The sequence below is a fragment of the Procambarus clarkii genome, chromosome 26 (genome assembly GCF_040958095.1).
Source record: "Procambarus clarkii isolate CNS0578487 chromosome 26, FALCON_Pclarkii_2.0, whole genome shotgun sequence".
Lineage (NCBI taxonomy): Eukaryota > Metazoa > Arthropoda > Malacostraca > Decapoda > Cambaridae > Procambarus > Procambarus clarkii.
This window is the reverse complement of record NC_091175.1, coordinates 7,120,330-7,140,987: the sequence shown is the minus strand read 5'-3', so window position 1 is coordinate 7,140,987 and position 20,658 is coordinate 7,120,330. Positions and strand designations below refer to the sequence as shown.

Here is a 20,658-nt window from a genome sequence, read left to right as displayed (position 1 = left end):
GTGTAGAGATAGGACGCTTAAGACCGCCAGGTTTAGTGTTCCCAGCAGATAAGAGTTTACAGTCTACCTCGACATGTTATCTTTCCTCCCGATATAGATCACAGACTTGGTTATATATTTTTTTTTATTATTAATACATTAGGTACATCTACATTTGTGCAGCTGCCCTAGACTATATGAAGGGGAGTACAGTGTGTCATAAAGCTAGCTACAGTGTGAATGCTTCACCCTCGATATACAAATACAAATAATTGCCAACAAAATAAACAACTAACCTAATCTAGGGCTAACTATACCCTAAATTTGAATATGAAATAATATGTAATTCTTATCTGAGAAAATACCAGTTTTGAATACACAATAGGTTATAATTTAGGTATGCATCGTAGAGGTCGTTCGCTGTTTGAACGAGCGTAGCCTAGCCAAATAGCCTCGCCGTATAGCCTAACCGTAAAGCCTAGCCGTATAGCCTAGCCGTATACCCGAGCCATATAGCCTAGCATTGTGTCCATCCCTTAGTGGGTCAAGTGGAAGCAAATGTAGTAGTTTTTGTAACTATGTTCACCATAGTACAAAGATGGACGTAAAGTAATTTGATAGTAGAATGTTGAACTATTCACTTTTATAGTCCGAAAAAAATGAAGCTAAAAAACTAACTTAAATATTCCTAGGCCTAGTATAGCACACATATGTACTATATTAGGCCTCAAATATCGTGTATCAGGCCTAGGAAGGTTAGGTTAGGCTAGTTTAGTTTGTCTTTGCAACATAAATATAAAACCTTTTCCGGGTTCTCCAAATTCAATATGATTTCTACTTTCTAATTACGTTGTACGTCGGTATATGTACTATGGTCCTCATCGTTACTATAAGTACTACCAAAACAGGAGGATGGGCTCAATAATATAATCAAAACATTGCTATGATCGCAGGCGATGAGTCACAATAACGTGGCTAAAGTATGTTGACCAGACCACACACTAGAAGGTGAAGGGCCGACGACGTTTCGGTCCGTCCTGGACCATTCTCAAGTCGATTGCTATGATCTTGTCAGTTGTAAATAGTATATTCTCTCCTATCATAGTGGTAGATAAACGTTTACTCAACAATTATTGCTCATACGGCCACTCTGACGTTACTATTTTATTGAGATTATTATAATATTATGTATAAATAATGATATGGCCTTCTGAATGTAGCCTGATGAAGAGCCAATGTTATCAGGAAACTTTGATAATTTTAAGGGTCACTCTGCCCCTCCACCCGAGTGCTTGTGGGTCACACGTAAACACTTGGACTGGCTTCAGTAGCGGCCTCCAGACTTACTGTGATTTCAGTAGAAATCCGGTTGAATATGGTTATTTTAAGGAGTCTGTTGTGGTCCAGTGGTACAATCCGCGACTGGCAATACCGAGGTCGTAGGTTCGTACCCATCTATAGTCCTAGTTAGTGCATTTTATCATTCTAATTAATAATAATAATAATAATAATAATATTATTATGGGAAATAAGTACTAGTAGTATTATATTCAGCACACTTTATTATTTAAATATATACAATATACAACAATTTGTGAGACATCGTTGGAGCAAGTCATAACAATTATATTGACAGAATGACTGGGCGATGGCATGATATACTGAATGGAGGATGATATACTGACCGGATGTTGACATCATACCGGACGATGGCATGATATATTGACGATGATGTATGGCAACATGATAACATGGTATTCTGACTGGACGATGGCATGATATATTGACTGGATGATGGCCTAATGGGGAAAAGGTAACTGGATGATAACTGAACAGGTTGAGATAAAATGCTGACTGTTCAGATGACGATAAATATGAATTAAGTGACTGAGGAACTGGATGATCACCAAATATGAAACTGACAGACTGGTTGATGACGTTGAATTATCACTTAATGACTGGATAATCACCTAATGACTGATTGAACATTTAATGATAGGATGAACACCTAATAACTGGATGATCACTCAATGACTGCATGATCACTTAGTGATTGATCACCTTTTGACAATATGAACACTTAGAGACTGGCTGACTGACTGGTTAAGTGACGAGGATGATTGCAAGTGATGGCAACAGCATTAAGAACACTGTTCAGAAATCACGACCTACGTACCTGTTGGACTTTAAGACCAACGACCTACCGAAGATCATGGGCCAAACCACTTAGGAGGAGCGAGAGTTTGAGAGCTCCTTCTCATTATGTGAAATCGATTCCATGGAACTTATGAAACTATTTTCACTTGGTTATCACGTTTGGGTTTTAAGAAAATACGCAAAAAAAACACATATTCATTCAAAATATGAATTCCAGTTTGAGTCCTGATTGACAGGCCTTAACAACCCTTCAGGTGTAGACAAGATACCAGATCCAACACCAAACCATAACTGCAATCGCTCAGTGTTCATTCAACTATTGCCAGTTTTTGGTTTCACAGATAATACATACTTAAAAAACTTTTTTTTTGTATTTGGATATTATTTTGAGAAGAGTTGATGGCAGTACATGACAACACCAAGTACGACACCCCGAGACACTAGCGACCTCGGACGCAGCCCGTCCTCGCACGACACCCCGAGACACTAGCGACCTCGGACGCAGCCCGTCCTCGTAAGCAAAGGTCAAAGTCTTGCACCCGTCTGACCCGCTGTTCATTAACCTGGGGCCAGATTCACGAAAGTACTTACGCAAGCACTTACGAACCTGTACATCTTTTCTCAATCTTTGGCGGCTTTGTTTACAATTATTAAACAAGTAATGAGCTCCGAAGCACCAGGAGGCTGTTTATAACAATAACAACAGTTGATTGGCAAGTTTTCATGCTTGTAAACTGTTTAATAAATGTAACCAAAGCCGTCAAAGATTGAGGAAAGATGTACAAGTTCATAAGTATTTGCGTAAGTGCTTTCGTGAATCTGGCCCCTGTCCTCTTAAAAAGAACGTCGCTTCTGGCCGTTGCCTGTATGGCCGAATATGGATGTAATTTGAAAATTAAAATAAATTGAAAATAAATTTGGGATTTTTTTTCAGCAACAGTAAGTTAAGGGTCCTCTGATAGGTTAGGTGGGCAAGAAATTCTCAAAAAGTTACAAAACGTTATGAAAAACGTAAATTGAAAGTTCCTCTTCTAAGCTGTCCGAGGAGGGCCGGACGACTCAAACAGAAAACGGAACAGTACGTCACTTTTGTGAGTCGATTTCATTTCAAATTACGTCCAAATTTGGCCATAGTACTGAATGAAAAACGGTTTACACACGACTCACAGCTGATGACGTTCCAACACTTCTCGAAAAAAGTGCTTCGCTCACGTTCTCTGTTCGAACCACAACTCTTGTAAATGCTTCACCCACGTACTACAAATACAAATAATCGCCAACAGAGCCTAAACACCTAACCTAACCAATGCCTAAAATATCCACAATTGCTAATATTTAACAATATTAATTTATGTTTAACAGAATTTCGATTTTGAATGAACAGCGTGTTAAAAATTGACGACTGCGTCGTTGGGTCGACCGCTGGATGGAATAGACTTGGTATGAGGACGGGTTAGCTGACGATGGCTCTGGGACACGCTGGTGCAACACCCACACACGCACACACAAGTGAACACTCACTAATAACACATCAGGTGAATCATAACACACTGTCCGAGGTAAGACTTATACAATCTTTGACTTTTAACGTCACGAGTCTATGGGGTATTGAAGGCCCTGAACAATGGACTCAAGTCACTCCTCCAGTACTTTCAGACTTTGGGCTGATAACTGCAAATGTTTAAAGTGATTCCTTGAATATGGTCACAACTTACACTAACTTTGGTTAGTTGATTCTTGCACTGTACACAGGTGTCATAAAACTTAAACTTCCTCTTTGGGGTGACACAGCTTCTAGACATAGTTTCTGAACAATTGGGCCCAAACTTGAGCGCGTTCTACAGCGTTCCTCACGGTAAGTTGGGCGTATGGCACAGGTCCTCAACTGGACTTGAACATGTCGCAGAGGACGCGTTCAATGGGTGTATTACCGACGGTGCGCTTGAAGAAGATCTCCTGGACGGCGGTGGCGGAGACGTGGCCAAGAGCAGGCAGCAGCAGGAGGAGCTTGCCGGCACGCACTCTGCCCCCGGCGCCACACACCTTGCTTGCCAGGTACTGTTGACAGACACGGGCATCATGTTAGTGACGTGGCTCTCTTATACTTATTATTGTCCGCAACGCTGTAAATGTTGCGGGTCTCTCTCTCTCTCTCTCTCTCTCTCTCTCTCTCTCTCTCTCTCTCTCTCTCTCTATCTATCTATCTATCTATCTATCTATCTATCTATCTATCTATCTATCTATATATATATATATATATATATATATATATATATATATATATATAATATATATGTACACACACACAAATGAAGATGCCTTAAGTCGAAGCTCTAAAGGTAGAACAGATAAACGTCTATAACAATTCATATATATCATATATTTTTAAAGAAGTAAAGAAAATCTTACGTAACGGGAGTCTTACCTACAAGCAGCCTCGTAAATTAGCAACTCTGTGTAACCTCCCTCCCCCACCCTCCCAAAAAAAACCCACAATGACGTCACGCAGGAACGTACCCAAGTAACGGCCAGGTAACAGTCACTCACCTCATGAAGCATCAGCTGGGTTTGATCCTGCAATACCTCGACACCGTACCCGTCCCGCAGGCCCCGGGCCTCTGAAAGCAATAACAACACTGTTTTAGAACAGCCGTCTCAAATCCCATTTAGAAGAGGCGTGTCAAAACCCCCACATTTAGCAGTGGCCAGGTTATCTAGTACTGAAAAACAGAATGACGAAATTTGGCTTACTAAAAATATTTACAGTCAGGAGAGGGAATGACAAATTTGACTCGGGGGGAAAAATTAGTCACCTTAGAAGAAGCACAGCACAGTCACCCTAGAACGAAAAGCAACACATAGTCACCCTGGTCCAATGAGCGGACGACTGACCTGGACGAAAGAGGATGAGAGCCTTGAGGCAGGCGTACTCGGTGTGGTCGACCCTGAGGGCGTGTAGTCTGGTGATGACATCGCGCATGGCCTCCACCTCGCGGGCCAGGCCGGCCTCCTGCTCCACTGACACACCTGCTCCCCGCACCAGGCTTCCTGTAGGCAGCAGGGGGAAGGGCTCGTGATGCATACAGTAGGATCTATGTGGGGAGCTCTAGCTGTAACTAAGGTAGGATCCACATAAGGGGTCGTAGAATGTGGTAGTGAAGGATTATACGGACGAGGCTCCTTCCCGCCAAACACACGAAGTTTTAACACCTAAAACTTCGGTGTTTTATATAGGCATAAGGAGCCTATATGGATGAGGCTCCTTATGCAGCCTCTTCCATATAAGAGGCTACGTAAGGAGCAAGTGTAAGATCCAATATTAGGAGGGGCTGTGGAAGGAGTTAATTTAGGATCCATTTATGAGGCTGTTTAAGAAGTTGTTGTATGATCTATATGAAAGGCTGAAATCTAAACTCCAATCTAACTAACACAGACCAACAATTTATGTTCCTCCATGATAATGTTGAGGGTAGGGAAGGTGGAGGGTGAGCTGTGTGCATAGGCAAGGAAAGTGCTTAGTGATGGGATAGTCAGTATAGCCTCAGGTGATGGGAGTGTTGAGGTAGGGTTATTGCAAGTGCCGAGGTTTACGTGTGGTGTTCCATCCATGTTTAAAAGGGATACTGTAGGATTCTTGCACATGTTGAGGATGTGTAGAATGGGTGTTGTAAATTTCCTGTGAACGAAGGGAGTCATAGGTAGGCCTGTGATATGTGTAGTGAGGTATTGGAGGACCAAACGTAGGCCTATATCATGTGTAGAAAGACTAAGTGTAGATCTATAACATATGTAGAAGGATATAGGATGTCAGATGTACATGACTGTAGTAGGTCAGGTGTAGATGGATGTGTCGCCACATGCAGAGGAATGTCTGAGGTCAGGTGTAGAGGAATATATGAGGCCAGGTGTATAGGGTGGGTGAGGTATGTCAGGTACATAGGATTGTCGAAGATCAGTTGTAGAGGGGTATGGGAAATCAGGTGTAAAAGGAAGAGAGTTGTCAGGATAGAGTTATGGGAAGTGAGGTGTAGAGGGGCAGTTGTAGACTTAAGTGGGTCTTCCAACAACACATCACCAGACCTTCCCTGGAGCACTGTACAACAGGTTCCTCACCCGTCTACATCCAACTACCTACATTAAAACAGCACTCCCATTTAGGGATCTTTGGTTCACTGGTTTTGTCGTAGAGCTGTACACTGGCTGTTAAAATAGCCCTATCATAAAAACAAGTCAATTGACCTAAAATGTTTGGCGTCAACTACGACAAACGGCAGTCGTTGGTGTTCTTACCTTCGTCGAGGGGAAGCGACCACTGGGCGGCGGCGACGACGAAGAGTTCACTCCACGACTCCTCCAGCAGGATGGCCTGGTCACGGAACGGTAGCTGGAACAGCGAACATTTTTGTTATTTATGTACACAAGAGTTCTTACATTTTTGTACAGCCACTAGCACGCATAGCGTTTTGGACAGGTTCTTAATCCTAATTTTCCCTGGAATACGACCCGCCAAATCGTTTAACAACCAGGTACCCATTCACTGCTGGGTGAACAGAGGCGGACAGTTAAGGATTGGCGCCTAGTCAGTCATCACCATACACTTTATTGCACTTATACATTATTATTATAACATCTTTATTGACAAAGTTGTAAATACAGGTATTTATTTATTTATTTATTTACAAGAAGGTACATTGAGTTTGTGAGGATTCATAGCATGGTGTTTACATTGTTGTAAAGCCACTAGTACGCGCAGCGTTTCGGGCAAAATAGCTAAGCTGTCTTCCTGATTCAATTAAATATTTACTGTTGATTATAGAAGGTCTAGCACAGTAGCAGTTAGATTTCAATAACAGGACTCAGATGCATGTTTTAGTGGTAGTTAGGCAGATGTACCTGGAGCGAAGCCTCATCCTGGCAAAGCCTACACATCACAGTGTTGGTTGCACGGGTCGGTTGGTGGGCTAGAATTTAGGCTTCAGGCTCAGGACCGGGGTGCTAAACACCTCAGCTGGAGACATTCGAATACTCGGCCAAAAATTATCTACCAAACAAGGGGTGCTGTGAGTGAGGGCAACCTAGTTGATTGATAAAGATTAAGCCACCCAAGAGATGGCACGGGCATGAATAGTCCGTAAGCAACCTAGTTGTTTCCAGCGTACAAACACAACAATTGGAACGCGCTAATCATCCGAAATACACAAAGGTATGTGATACATACCATGGGACCACAACAGGCTGGGGACCGAAACATTCTGTCTCGTCGACAATTCAGAAATTGTATTCATGATATTGTATAGTAGTAAATGTAATTATTGCTACACCTAACTGTACAAAAATAGTGCAATTCTAGCTTGTGAACTTTAAAACCTAAACAAGTAACGTGTAAAAGAAAAAAATAATTATAATAACGATATTCCATTAAATATGAATAGCACCCATTAATCATAACTTTATCTGCATATGAATTTCATTATTATAAGGAATGAATCATTCAGTAAGCGCTTCAGGGTATGAGTTTTGTACGCGCGCGTATGTGTGTGTGTGTGTGTACTCACCTAGTTATGCTTGCGGGGGTTGAGCTCTGGCTCTTTGGTCCCGGCTCTCAACCGTCAATCAACAGGTGTACAGGTTCCTGAGCCTATTGGGCTCTATCATATCTATACGTGTGTGTGTGTGCGAGCTGCCCATCTTCCTGTTTTGGTAGTACTTATAGTAACGATGAACACCATAATACATATACCAACGTACAACGCAATTAGAAAGTGGAAATCGGCACCCTGAGTTGGACAGATTGATTGATAAAGATTAAGCCACCCAAGAGGTGGCACGGGCATGAATAACCCGTAATGAGTTGGACAAACCGGAAAGCTATTTTATATTTGTGTAAAAGAGGTGGGGGGAGGGGAAGATCCTATTACTCCTCATTGGTGCTCATGCAGGTAATGAGATATTGTGTTGGGTGATGAGAGGCATCAGGTGTATAGTGCAGGTAATAGTGATGAAAGTGATGGTGAACCTTACTAACAACAATAGGTACATCACACATAACAATTAGAACAATAGCAATGTTGCAAACAAAAAATAAACACCAGAAACGGCACAAATAGTAAACAACTGCAACTGCAGAAGTAGCACTAGAGATAATAAACAGAAGAAACAGTAACATGGTAATAGGAGTAACAGTAGGACTACACGAACAGGAGTATCTACACAAACAGGTGTAACACATACACAGAAGCACCGGGAACACCCGTCACATCACCAGGAACACCCGTCACATCAGGAACACCCGTCACATCACCAGGAACACCCGTCACATCAGAAATACCCGTCACATCACCAGGAACACCCGTCACATCACCAGGAACACCCGTCACATCACCAGGAACACCCGTCACATCACCAGGAACACCCGTCACATCACCAGCAACACCCGTAACATCAGAAACACCCGTCACATCACCAGCAACACCCGTAACCTCAGAAACACCCGTCACATCTCCAGGAACAACCCAACAAAACTCAGCAACAGGAACATGGGAACAACCATCCAAACGCCAATAACTGTACCAAGAAAATCATTAGCACACAGAAATTAACCTTATTAAAAGCAAAGACGCAACGAAAATAACTGTTACTCTTGCAACTGTTGCAAGAGTAACAGTTATTGATACCTGAGTTTCGTGCATATGACCTGCAATCAACATGACCTCTTGCATCAACTGTTGCAAGAGGAGCACACACCTGCATGAAAGAGGGGATGGACCTCGCCCACTTCACTCCCAGGAACAGCAGCTTGGCGGCGTTCTCGTAGACGCTGTCTGAGGGCGTGATCACCAGGGCGCCAGGGTCGATGGTGATGGGCGGCGCTGCGCCGTGGTGGGCTGCGCTGATGGGCGTAGTAGGGCCGCTGCTTGGAGAGGGCGTGGTGGGCGGACTGGCCGGCGAGGGCGTCGGTGCCTTGGCTTCTCTAGAATGTGGGGTGCCGGATTCTGGCTTGTCTAAAGCGAGAGGGAAGGAGAACGGTTGGGTCATGTTATATAGTGGAATGGTAGAGGTATGGCAATGGTTTTGGTGGTGGTTATTATTGCAGTTATAATATTACTGATTGCGGTGACAATATCGATGGTTAGGGCAGTAGTTAGTGGTTAAGGCAACGAAGCGAAGGTGTTTTGGGAAAAGCGTTGAAAGTCTGGAGAAAGTGAGGAAAGTCCTTTGCAAGCGGATATTATACATTACACAGGGAAATATTGAATTAGCGGAAAGAGCATCAGCGCTCGGGAGGCTCACAAAAATCGAAGAAGGTCTTGTGTAAGCGAACGTCTTAATACTAAAGATTAAAAATTTATTAGTGAATTCGAGCAAAAATCAGATAAATAAATCACGAGCAAAAAAAATTAAACAAGGCTACAGAACACAAATATATATTGTGAAAGTTATAGAAATTTACAAGAAACATTGGCGAGGTTGGAAGAGTGGGATAAAAGTTCGTAGAGCGCAAGAGAGTGCAAGAAAAATGTACCAAATTCTGTAAAACTAATATTGGACAATAAGCACACTGCAGTGAAGGTACGGTGAACACGGAAGGTGTTCTGAACAGGTGACATGTCTGGGAAAGGTGTTCAGGAAATGCAAAAAATTATCGGCAAATAAATTGAAGGTTTTCGGGAAATTTAAAACTTACATAACTGAACTTCGCTTCTCATCTCGACGTTTATTAAAGGTTGAGAAAGCTCCACCTTCGGAGGAGCTTTCATTCCATGTAGCTTCGATCTTAGAAGGTAGCTACTTACCTTCGCTCGCTCAGTGTTCCTCAAACCTATCACATTGTGCTTCTAATTCAAATTTTAAACCATATGCACTGAATGAAGCTGGTACAAGTTGAAGGAAAGCTGAAAGCTGCGAGATGAGCGCTAGTTAAGCATGTGTCTCTAGTAATAATAATAATAATAATGGTAGAATTATCCCAAGGAAGGTTGAGACGCACCAGTGGTCTTGTTACAGTTGTCTGTAGAAAACACGCTGAGGTTGTTGTTGTTGACTCTGTCACTGTTGTTGTTATTGTTGTTGCTGGCGGTGGAGGTGTTGTAGCGGATGATGGCGGCAGCGGCGGCGGCGCAGGAAGTGTTCACAATGGTCCTAGCGAAGTCGGAGCTGTTCACCTCTGTCTCGCTGGGAGGGGACGTGCCGCGGCGCGGGGGGCTGAACGCCGAGCCTCCATTGGTCGCGCGGCAAATCTCCGCCAAATTGCTGATTGGCTGTCGGTGATCGACCGTTGGCGGTTTCAGCTCAAGACGATCTATGATTGGTGGCTTCAGGCCAAGGCGCTCGCTCAGTGGCGGCTTGAACTCCAGACGCTCCCCGGTGTGTGGCTTGTACTCCAGACGTTCGCTGATTGGGGGCTTTGAGTCGATGGGCGGCGAAGGGGAGTGATGAAGGGCGGTGTCTGAGTACGGGCGGCGCAGCTCGCCACCCAGGATGGCTAGGTTAGGCTTGAATGCAGAGTTATGGCTGAAGTGTAGGTTGAGGGGTGCCATGGACGGCGTCATGGGCAAGAAGGGCGACTTGAAGGGCATGGGCGGCAGCAGAGCCGGGTAGTAGGGTGGCAGGGGCGGCAAGCCTGTGCTGCCACCCACTGACACGGGGGGAAACCCTGCCGCCCCTGGCATGTCTGGGGCGAACATGGGTCTCTTCTGGCAGGAACGAGGCGCCCGCTCGTGTTGCACAGCTGAGGGGAGAAAGGAACATGGCGTCAGACTACAAATGGCACTCTCCTCCCACTTTAAATTTACACTTGAAAATGCACTAATAGTTACAAAACCTCACCAATGTGTACTGAAGCCTATGAATAAGATTGAAGCTTCCAGTTCATTCAATATTCTTCCTCTTCTTGTTCTTCCTCCTCCTTGTTCCTTCAAGTGACCTCACTGGACCTCACACCTCGGTTCAGCTCTACATCTCCAATCGATGACTATGAGTGACTTAACGACAATCTAAAGACTGCGTTTACGTGTGCGTGCCGGTAATGAGCATCAGCTCCTGGCCCTGCACCTTAACAATCGCTAGATTTGTAAATATAGGTTCCAATCCCCCATGAGTTCTTTTATAGTCCGAGGTTAACCGAACCTGCTCCTTTACTAACCCGAGGACGTGCGCCTACACAGCCTGGTGCCCTAGTTCGTCCTGGCTTCTATCTTTACACTTATCAAATCACTTGTTGATTCAAGGAGGACAAGAGAGGCTCCAGGGCACACAGGGGGGGGGGGGGAACCTGTATAACACCTGTGTCTTGGGCAACGTGGTCTGACTCATTAATGGTGTGGTACTATGGCAGTACCATTGTAGTCCCTCCTCCTGTCCCCATTATTGATTTGATTGTTGCCTCCGTCGGAGGCGGCTAGTTTATTGTGCACCCGATACTCATCCTGTGAGCGGTAGCGCAAAAAGCATTACAGAGGGCACAAAAGGTCTTTATCAGACCTCAACTTAGATTATTACATAAATAATTTCATCTATCCTTCACACCTTATAGTTACAGAGAATGTTCTATTTCAAGAGCTGTATATTAACAGTAAATCATTATACATACATGGTAGGTCTTATCGCTAATACTTAATTGTTTGAGCAATTGAGATATTATAGTCATTGAGGAGCTGCTGTTTATTATTAGTCATCACAATACACTACTTGTTTCTTAATCTCATGTCGTTTATCTACTGGACGTGAAATATGGATACAGTGCAAGGATTTCAGGTATTTTATCCTTGGTAATAAGATAGGTTGCCATATCATACAGAGCGAGCTTAGATTTATCTCTAAATGGCTCAATTTTACTACAATCCAAGATATAGTGTTCGGGTGTGTGTTCCTATCTTTGTCCACACACTTTACACTTTACTTCACCTAGATCCCTTTACACTTTACTTCATCTAGATCCCTTTACACTTTACTTCATCTAGATCCCTATACAAGCCGAACTGCCAGAGATACATGTAGCCAAGTCTTATACGAGCTGTTACAACATCTGTTAGTCTACTGACTTTGTTACTTACCCCATACACATGTTTTACTTCACACATTTCATTGTGATGAACAATGGACCTGCTAGTTCCAGTTTGCCCTGTTCTACTTTCTTCAAATCCATCTAGGAGTTCTCGTCTAATGACACTTTTAAGGGACGTATTTGATAACTCAAGATTCCGTTCAATACTGCTTTTATTTACTGCAGCCTTAGCAAGGGCGTCAACTTTGTCATGTTTCTTCAGGCCAATGTGAGAAGGCATCCACAACATTTTTATATTTATCCTCTTGCTAAGTATGCTTATATATCTATTTCTGGCTTCCAAGGCAAGCACGTTATTACTTGATTGCAAACTGTTTATTGCTACTAGTGAGTAAAGCGAGTCGGAAATAATTAAGCTGTCTACTTCAGTGCTGTCAATAATTTCAAGTGTTACCAGTATTGCTACCAACTCAGCTTGCATTGTGGATGCCCAGTTACTAATTCTTATATTCCTTTGAATTGTGCTGCCATCGGGCTGATGGGCAATAACAGCACTTCCTGCCCACCATGTGTCCCCTCCATGTGTTCCCTAGTCCCCACCATGTATCCCCTCGTCCCTACCATGTGTCCCATCGTCCTGGTCCCCACCATGTGTCCCCTAGTCCCTACCATGTATCCCCTCGTCTAGATTCAAACTAGTCTAGTCTTTCCTTCAAGAACGATGGCCACAAACTTCCCTTGACAAGGTTGACGCTCCAAGACAGAGCGCTACACATTCGGTGATTGGTCTGACGTACGTGATGAGTGCTGTGTGAGGTCGTGTGAGTGTGATGTGTAGGCTTGTGTGTGAAGGGTCGGGGGGAGGGGGGCCAGCGGCTGCAAGTGACAGGCGAGAGTGCCACACACAACACCCTTTTATGTTATTATTAGACGAGAGTGAAGGACCTCTGGCTGTGTTTGTTCGGGTGTAAATGTGCTCTCACTATATACATCAACTGGTGTGTATATACACCAGTTTATGTATATAGACAGTTATATATATATAATATATATACAATTTTATTAAATATGGCGTTGTTGATCTTATAGTATAAGCTTTCGAGGCTTCTGTTTTTTTGCTCGTGATTAAGAAGAACAATCAGGGGTCAGATTCACGAAGCAGTTACGCAAGAACTTACGAACATGTACATCTTTTCTCAATCTTTTTCGGCTTTGTTTACAATTATTAAACAGTTAATGAGCTCCGAAGCACCAGGAGGCTGTTTATAACAATAACAACAGTTGATTGTGAAGATTTCATGCTTGTAAACTGTTTAATAAATGTATCGAAAGCTGTCAAAGATTGAGGAAAGATGCACACATTCGTAAGTGTTTGCGTAACTGCTTCGTGAATCTGGCCCCAGGTTACCGAAATTCACGATAGAGATAGAAAGATCTTTCTAGATAGAAAGATCTAGAAGTTGATATCACGCCAAAACTGTCTCCTGAAGGCCACATGAAAAGAATAACATTGGCGGCGTATGCGAGGCTGGCTAACATCAGAACAGCCTTCAGGAACCTGTGTAAGGAATCATTCAGAATCTTGTATACCACATATGTAAGACCAATCATGGAGTATGCGGCCCCAGCATGGAGCCCGTACCTTGTCAAGCACAAGACGAAGCTGGAAAAGGTTCAGAGGTATGCCACTAGGCTAGTCCCAGAACTAAGAGGCATGAGTTACGAGGAAAGGCTGAGGGAACTGCACCTCACGTCGCTGGAAGACAGAAGGGCTCGGGGAGACATAATCACCACATACAAGATTCTCAGGGGAATTGACAGGGTAGATAAGGATGGATTATTTAACACGGGTGGTACACGCTCAAGGGGACACAGGTGGAAGCTGAGTACCCGAATGAGCCACAGAGAAGTTAGAAAGAATATTTTCAGTGTCAGAGTAGTTAGTAAATGGAATGCACTAGGAAGTGATGTGATGGAGGCTGACTCCATACACAGTTTCAAATGTAGATATGATAGAGCCCAGTAGGCTTAGGAATCTGTACACCAGTTGATTGACAGTTGAGAGGCGGGACCAAAGAGCCAGAGCTCTTGGCTATTTGGAAGCAGCTGTTACGGAGCTGTTTCCTGCGTGTGTGTGTGGAAAAAATAGTAGTTAGTAACAGTTGATTGATTGACAGTTGAGAGGTGGGCCAAAAGAGCAAAACTCAACCCCCGCAAGCACAACAAGGTGAATACACACACACACACACACACACACACACACACACACACACACACACACACACACACACACACACACACACACACACACACACACAATAAACACTCCACAACACAAGTGAGTGAACACACACGTTGCTAATGCACCTTTTATGTCCAACCTCCCTCACTACCCCCCAGCCTCCCTCATTGTCCCGGCCTGGGGGTCGAACCCGGGGTTCCCAACAGTGAGTGGAGAAGGCAGACAAGTGTGCTACACGACCCTATGTGTACTACCAAGGTTGGCTGATGACGGGTTGCAATATTCTCTTCTTTGCATCTCTTTCGTATTCACTTCTCTCTTTAAGTCACACTTCCTGTCCCAACCCGTCCTTCCTCTGTCTATCTGTCAGCGTGAGACAGGCTGTCTCTCCCATGGTCTCTGTCTCTAACTGACTGGTTTCCTTATTAAAGAACTGCTGAACGTGTGTGTGTGTGTGTGTGTGTGTGTGTGTGTGTGTGTGTGTGTGTGTGTGTGTGTGTGTGTGTGTGTGTGTTCCTCTGATAAGTCTGGAGCTGGTGCCATGAACACAGTATTATATAAAGTGTTTGACTGTATACATGTTCACTTTCCAGTTGATCAACTAGACATTTGTGACTTGCAGTTTGCATACAGTTGCTGATTGTGGTTACTCTACAACACTCCTACAGTTCACAAGGTTGTTCTCTTCTCCCTCTGTTTCTTGATGCTGCTAAAGCTTTTAAAAACGTTAAGCATACCAAGTTTCGTGTTGAGAGAAATGCTTAGCAAAAAACATCACTAGATATCTATCAATATATTTCTTATATAGATATATATCTAGTGGAAATTAACTGTGATATGGAGTAATATGCTCTCTGAAAATTTCTCACTAAAAATGGGGTCAAACATGATGTTTATAATCCTCCATTGTTTTCTGGCTCACACATAGGCATTAGGAAGGCCAATATATATATATATATATATATATATATATATATATATATATATATATATATATATATATATATATATATATATATATATATAATATATATATATATATAATATATATATATATATAATATATATATATATAATATATATATATATATAATATATATATATATATAATATATATATATATAATATATATATATATAATTGTTGCATAGGGGTCATTAACCCCCAGGACCCGTTTTATCTAGATCACAAACTAAAGTTGCTAGTCAGAGATTCCGGTACACTATTTTCAAGGCCACATCCGGGGCTTTATAATACATAAAGCTGATATAATATGCCACATCCGGGGCATGTTATATATTCTAATAGACACTTGTCAGTTCTCCTCGTGCTATTAGAGACGTGAAGGTCAGAACAAATACCAAAGTGCGCGAATTTGGTTATTATGACACTTGGTCGTAAGAAATGTTACAGTTAATATGTTTGTTTAATCATCAGTAGTAGTAGTAGGCATCCATTAGTCTCAGGAGACTATGGAGTTGTGCTCTGATTGTCGGTCTGGAGTGTGTGTGTGTGTACTCACCACATTGTGCTTGCGGGGGTTGAGCTCTGGCTCTTTGGACCCGCCTGGTGTGTGTGTTTGGAGGGATGTGGACCCGGGTTGGCCCCTGAGGTTGAATGGTGCGGGTTGTGCAAATATCCATAGCTTCATGGTATGATTAGCTTGTATTAATTCTATTATTGTCCGATTATCATCCCTAATGTTGTGATATATAAACTGTGTCAGTATCTGTCTCGCTCCAACACTCACTTCTCTAGCACACATCACCTTTCATAGTTGTAAACTGTGTAGGTTTACCCCCCCCCCCCCCCCCTGAATGTAACTGTGATTTAGACTGCTGTAGACCTCTTTGGTCCCTCCAGTGTCGTGATGACCTGTATAAGTTGTATAGAAAATTCTGGGTAGATTCTGATTCTTATTCCGTCCCCACCCCGCCCATGTCCCTGCCCCACCCCGCCCACCCATCCCCCGCCCTACCCCACCTCACCCCCACCCACCCCGCCAAACAACCCCCGCCTCTGGCAAGTGGTGACACAGTAACTTATGCAGGCGGGATGGACGTGTCTTGTTGGTGGGGCGTCTCCCCTTTTGTCTGGGAACACTGTCACGTGCGGCCGCCCCTCTGCTCTGGCTACACTGTGTAACCTGATGCTTCTCACCGCTCTGGTCATACTCTGCAATTTACTGTTACCTCTCCGCTCTGGCTACACTGTTGTGCCCCCCCCCCTTCGTTCTGGCTACACTGTGTAACGTGTTGCCGAAATACAGGCAAATGACAGGCTTACAGAGTGCCAATATAGATGTAAGCTCACAGAATGCCATTACACATTTAAGCTTACATATCGCTTTCATTCATGCGAGCTTAGAGAGTGCCAGCATACATACAAGCTTGGAGAGTGCCAATATACATGTAAGCCTAGAGTGTCAGTATACATGCAAGTTTAGAGAGTGCCAGCATACATACAAGCTTGGAGAGTGCCAGCATACATACAAGCTTGGAGAGTGCCAGCATACATACAAGCTTAGAGAGTGCCAGTATACACGCCAGCTTAGAGAGTGCCAGTATACATGCCAGCTTTAAGAGTGCCAGCATACATGCCAGCTTAGAGAGTGCCAGCATACATGCCAACTTAGAGAGTGCCAGTATACATGCCAGCTTAGAGAGTGCCAGCATACATGCCAGCTTAGAGAGTGCCAGTATACATGCCAGCTTAAAGAGTGCCAGCATACATGCCAGCTTTAAGAGTGCCAGTATACACGCCAGCTTAGAGAGTGCCAGTATACATGCCAGCTTTAAGAGTGCCAGCATACATGCCAGCTTAGAGAGTGCCAGCATACATGCCAGCTTAGAGAGTGCCAGTATACACGCCAGCTTAGAGAGTGCCAGCATACATGCCAGCTTAGAGAGTGCCAGCATACATGCCAGCTTAGAGAGTGCCAGCATACATGCCAGCTTAGAGAGTGCCAGCATACATGCCAGCTTAGAGAGCGCCAGTATACACGCCAGCTTAGAGAGTGCCACCTACCGTCCTTCTTCATGTTGACGTCGAGGCACTTCTTGAAGCGACAAGCCTGGCACTGGTTCCTCCTGGTGACATCCACCACACAGGTGCCAGCCTCCTTGCAGACGTAATCCAGCGTCCTGAAGTAGCAGACACTAAGTAGTATTAGAGCAGTAGTCGCAGACAGTGGCAGCAGAGGCACCAGCCAAGTAGCAGAAGTGAACATTGAAATTGAAATAAGTTTATTGAGGTAAAATACACACAAAGGGATGAGGTAGCTCAAGCTATTCTCACCCCGTTCAGTACATCGTGTTAATACATACATAGACACACATCACAAATAAACATGTTGGAACAAGTGAACATTAGTTGGTTATGTGATATGTCATATATGGTCCAGTGAAGCGAGTGGTAGTTAGCGGCAGTAGGGTAGTTATAAAGCAGCTGTAACAAGGGGGGGGGGGGAGAGGGGGGTTTAGACTCACTTGTTCCTGTAGCGTCTGATGGACCTCTTGAAGAAGCCGCGGCAGCCGTCGCAGGAGGGCACGCCGTAGTGCTTGCCCGAGGCCTTGTCTCCACACACGCGGCACGCCGCCTCCCCGCGCTCCATCTGTGCCCACACGTCACACGGGGTCATATTTAGAGCAACACGGGGTCACATGAGGTCATATAGAGTCACATGAGGTCATATAGTCACATGAGGTCATATAGTCACACGGGGTCACATGAGGTCATATAGTCACATGAGGTCATATAGTCACACGGGGTCACATGAGGTCATATCGGGTCACATGAGGTCATATAGAGTCACACGGGGTCACATGAGGTCATATAGTCACATGAGGTCATATAGTCACATGAGGTCATATAGTCACATGAGGTCATATAGTCACACGGGGTCACATGAGGTCATATCGGGTCACATGAGGTCATATAGAGTCACACGGGGTCACATGAGGTCATATAGAGTCACACGGGGTCACATGAGGTCATATAGAGTCACATGGGGTCACATGAGGTCATATAGAGTCACATGGGGTCACATGAGGTCATATAGTCACATGGGGTCACATGAGGTCATATAGAGTCACACGGGGTCACATGAGGTCATATAGTCACATGGGGTCATATAGAGCCATACGGGGTCACACGGGGTCACACAGGGTCACCACTTGCCATCAAAGAAGGAAGTTGCCAGGATCAATAAGCAGTAACCCACAGCAAGGCTCAACCACACAAAAACATTAGTTAACTAACTCTCAGCACTCAGCGAAGATTAACCCAAGTTAGTGCGGTAAGAAGAGTTAACACAAGATAACGCTATCAACCAAGGAGGAGCAGAAGGCCAGGCGCTGTAGTGCAGGGAACCCTCCAGGTGAAGCCACTCTGTCTCAGATAAGCTCCAGGTTATACACACACGCGTATATTTCGAGGCTGAGTGGCTGAGTGGATAGCGCTCTCGGGGGTCGTAGCCCTAAGGGGCCCGGGTTCGATTCTAGGCCGACGCGGAAACAAATGGGCAGAGTTTCCTGATTTGTCTGTTCATCTAGCAGTAAATAGGTACCTGGGAGTTAGTCAGCATGTACGGGTTGCTTCCTGGGGATGTATTCACCTAGTTGTGCTGGCTCTGGGTCGAGCTCTGCTCTTTCGGCCCGACTCTCAACTGTTAATCGATCAACTGTTACTAACTACTAATTGTTCCCCCCCCTCCCCCCAGGAAGCAGACCGTAACAACTGTCTAACTCCCAGGTACCTATTTACTGCTAGGTAACAGGGGGCATCAGGGTGAAAAAACTGCCCATTTTGTTTTCTCACCGGCGCCGGGAATCGGGCCACAGGATTACGTGTCCAGCGTGCTTTCCACACAGCCACCGGCGCCCCTGGCGGCGCCACGGCATGTGTCAGGACATGTGTGTGTGTGTGTGTGTGTGTGTGTGTGTGTGTGTGTGTGTGTGTGTGTGAATGTCGGAGACAAATATATGTAGTTGCCATAATAGAGGAAAAATAGATTTGGTTAGAAAGGCGGGACCTAAGAGCTAAATAGCTCGATTTTTGCAAGCATAAATAGTAAATACATAGTGGGACTCTACAGGCCAGTCAACACAACACATCACACCATCTCTCGTATTAATTAAGTTTTCAAAATTAATAATAACCGTTGAATAACAAGAAGAGTAGTCAGGTAACGAGTGTAAAATTAAATGTTAAACTGCGTTAAATAATGTAATTTGAATCAAATGTTATATATATATAATATTGGCGTGTGTGAAAGAGAATTACTTCAGTGCTGGAAAGGGGGTCCAGATGACCAGGTGAGGTAGGAGAAGGGCCAGGTGAGGTAGGAGGAGGGCCAGGTGAGGTAGGAGGAGGGCCAGGTGAGGTAGGAGGAGGGCCAGGTGAGGTAGGAGGAGGGCCAGGTGAGGTAGGAGGAGGGCCAGGTGAGATAACAGAAGGCCAGGAGATGTAAGAAACAACATGTGGCCAGGTATCTCCAACAGATTACCATTCATCTCCACTAAGCCTCCAGGATGGCCCCTGCAGGTGGCCATCAATGACCAGAAGGGTGCCACAGGGAGGGCCAGGTTAAATGACACAGTGCCAGGTGACGTTAGACCATACCAGTAAGTTACCACGTGAATTCCAATGAAGCTAGAGGTTGCCGGTCAAGTTCCAGATGAGGCTGAAGGTTGCCAGTCAAGTTCCAGATGAGGCTGAAGGTTGCCAGTCAAGTTCCAGATGAGGCTGAAGGTTGCCAGTCAAGTTCCAGACTTGGCTTAAGGCTACCTGGTGAGGCCAGGATAGACTTGAGGGCGTCGGATGAGTGCGTGTGAGGCCAAACAGTGCCTGGCACCAGGACTGGGAGAGTACTGCCAGAGGGAGGCGGAGAGGCATTGTGGGAGGCAGCAGCTGATGCCTGACCTGTTTGGTTCTCTTGATCTAATCTGGTGAGATCTCTGGCGGCTGGTGCCCCTGATACTGGCGATCTTGGTGATGCCTGGTAACCGTCTGCCTTGTCTTGGGGACCTCTGGTCACCTTTAGGTTGTCTTGGTGACCTTTAGGTTGTCCTGCTGACCTTTAGGTTGTCCTGCTGACCTTTAGGTTGTCCTGCTGACCTTTAGGTTGTCCTGCTGACCTTTAGGTTGTCCTGGTGACCGTTTGGTTGTCTTGGGGACCGCTGGTGACCGTTTGGTTGTCCTGGTGACCACACCGCACCAAGACAGTCATTACTGGAGAGCGAGTCACCACTAGACCAGTCACTCGGAATGGTTACCA

The 20,658-nt window shown here is 44.6% G+C and overlaps 1 protein-coding gene across 2 annotated transcripts; it reads right to left on the bottom strand.

The window, feature by feature from the left end:
- Nucleotides 1-1,520: 1,520 nt before the first annotated feature.
- Nucleotides 1,521-20,240, bottom strand: LOC123756724 (photoreceptor-specific nuclear receptor). 2 transcript variants are annotated; one of them, XM_045739995.2, is made up of 9 exons: nt 20,004-20,240; nt 17,870-17,994; nt 17,409-17,539; nt 10,124-10,864; nt 8,881-9,137; nt 6,427-6,520; nt 5,029-5,184; nt 4,684-4,754; nt 1,521-4,194 (listed from the first exon to the last, which is right to left on the bottom strand). In XM_045739995.2, exons 2-9 carry the CDS (start codon nt 17,992-17,994, stop codon nt 4,018-4,020), a joined length of 1,752 nt encoding a protein of 583 aa, XP_045595951.2. In that variant the 5' UTR covers nt 20,004-20,240; the 3' UTR covers nt 1,521-4,017. The 2 variants fall into 2 exon arrangements, with proteins under 2 accessions (XP_045595951.2, XP_045595953.2); XM_045739997.2 differs by having other exon boundaries at nt 17,409-17,524; nt 20,004-20,239.
- Between the last annotated feature and the right edge of the window lie 418 nt (nt 20,241-20,658).

Bases quoted from the DNA above. Each gene is read 5' to 3' on its own strand.
- LOC123756724 (XM_045739995.2), bottom strand. From the start codon at position 17,994: ATGGAGCGCGGGGAGGCGGCGTGCCGCGTGTGTGGAGACAAGGCCTCG. The intron at 10,865-17,408 runs GTAGGTGGCACT...TTCTCCCCTCAG, and splicing joins CGTCAACATGAAGAAGGACG to CTGTGCAACACGAGCGGGCG. The intron at 9,138-10,123 runs GTGCGTCTCAAC...CTCTCGCTTTAG, and splicing joins CAACTGTAACAAGACCACTG to ACAAGCCAGAATCCGGCACC.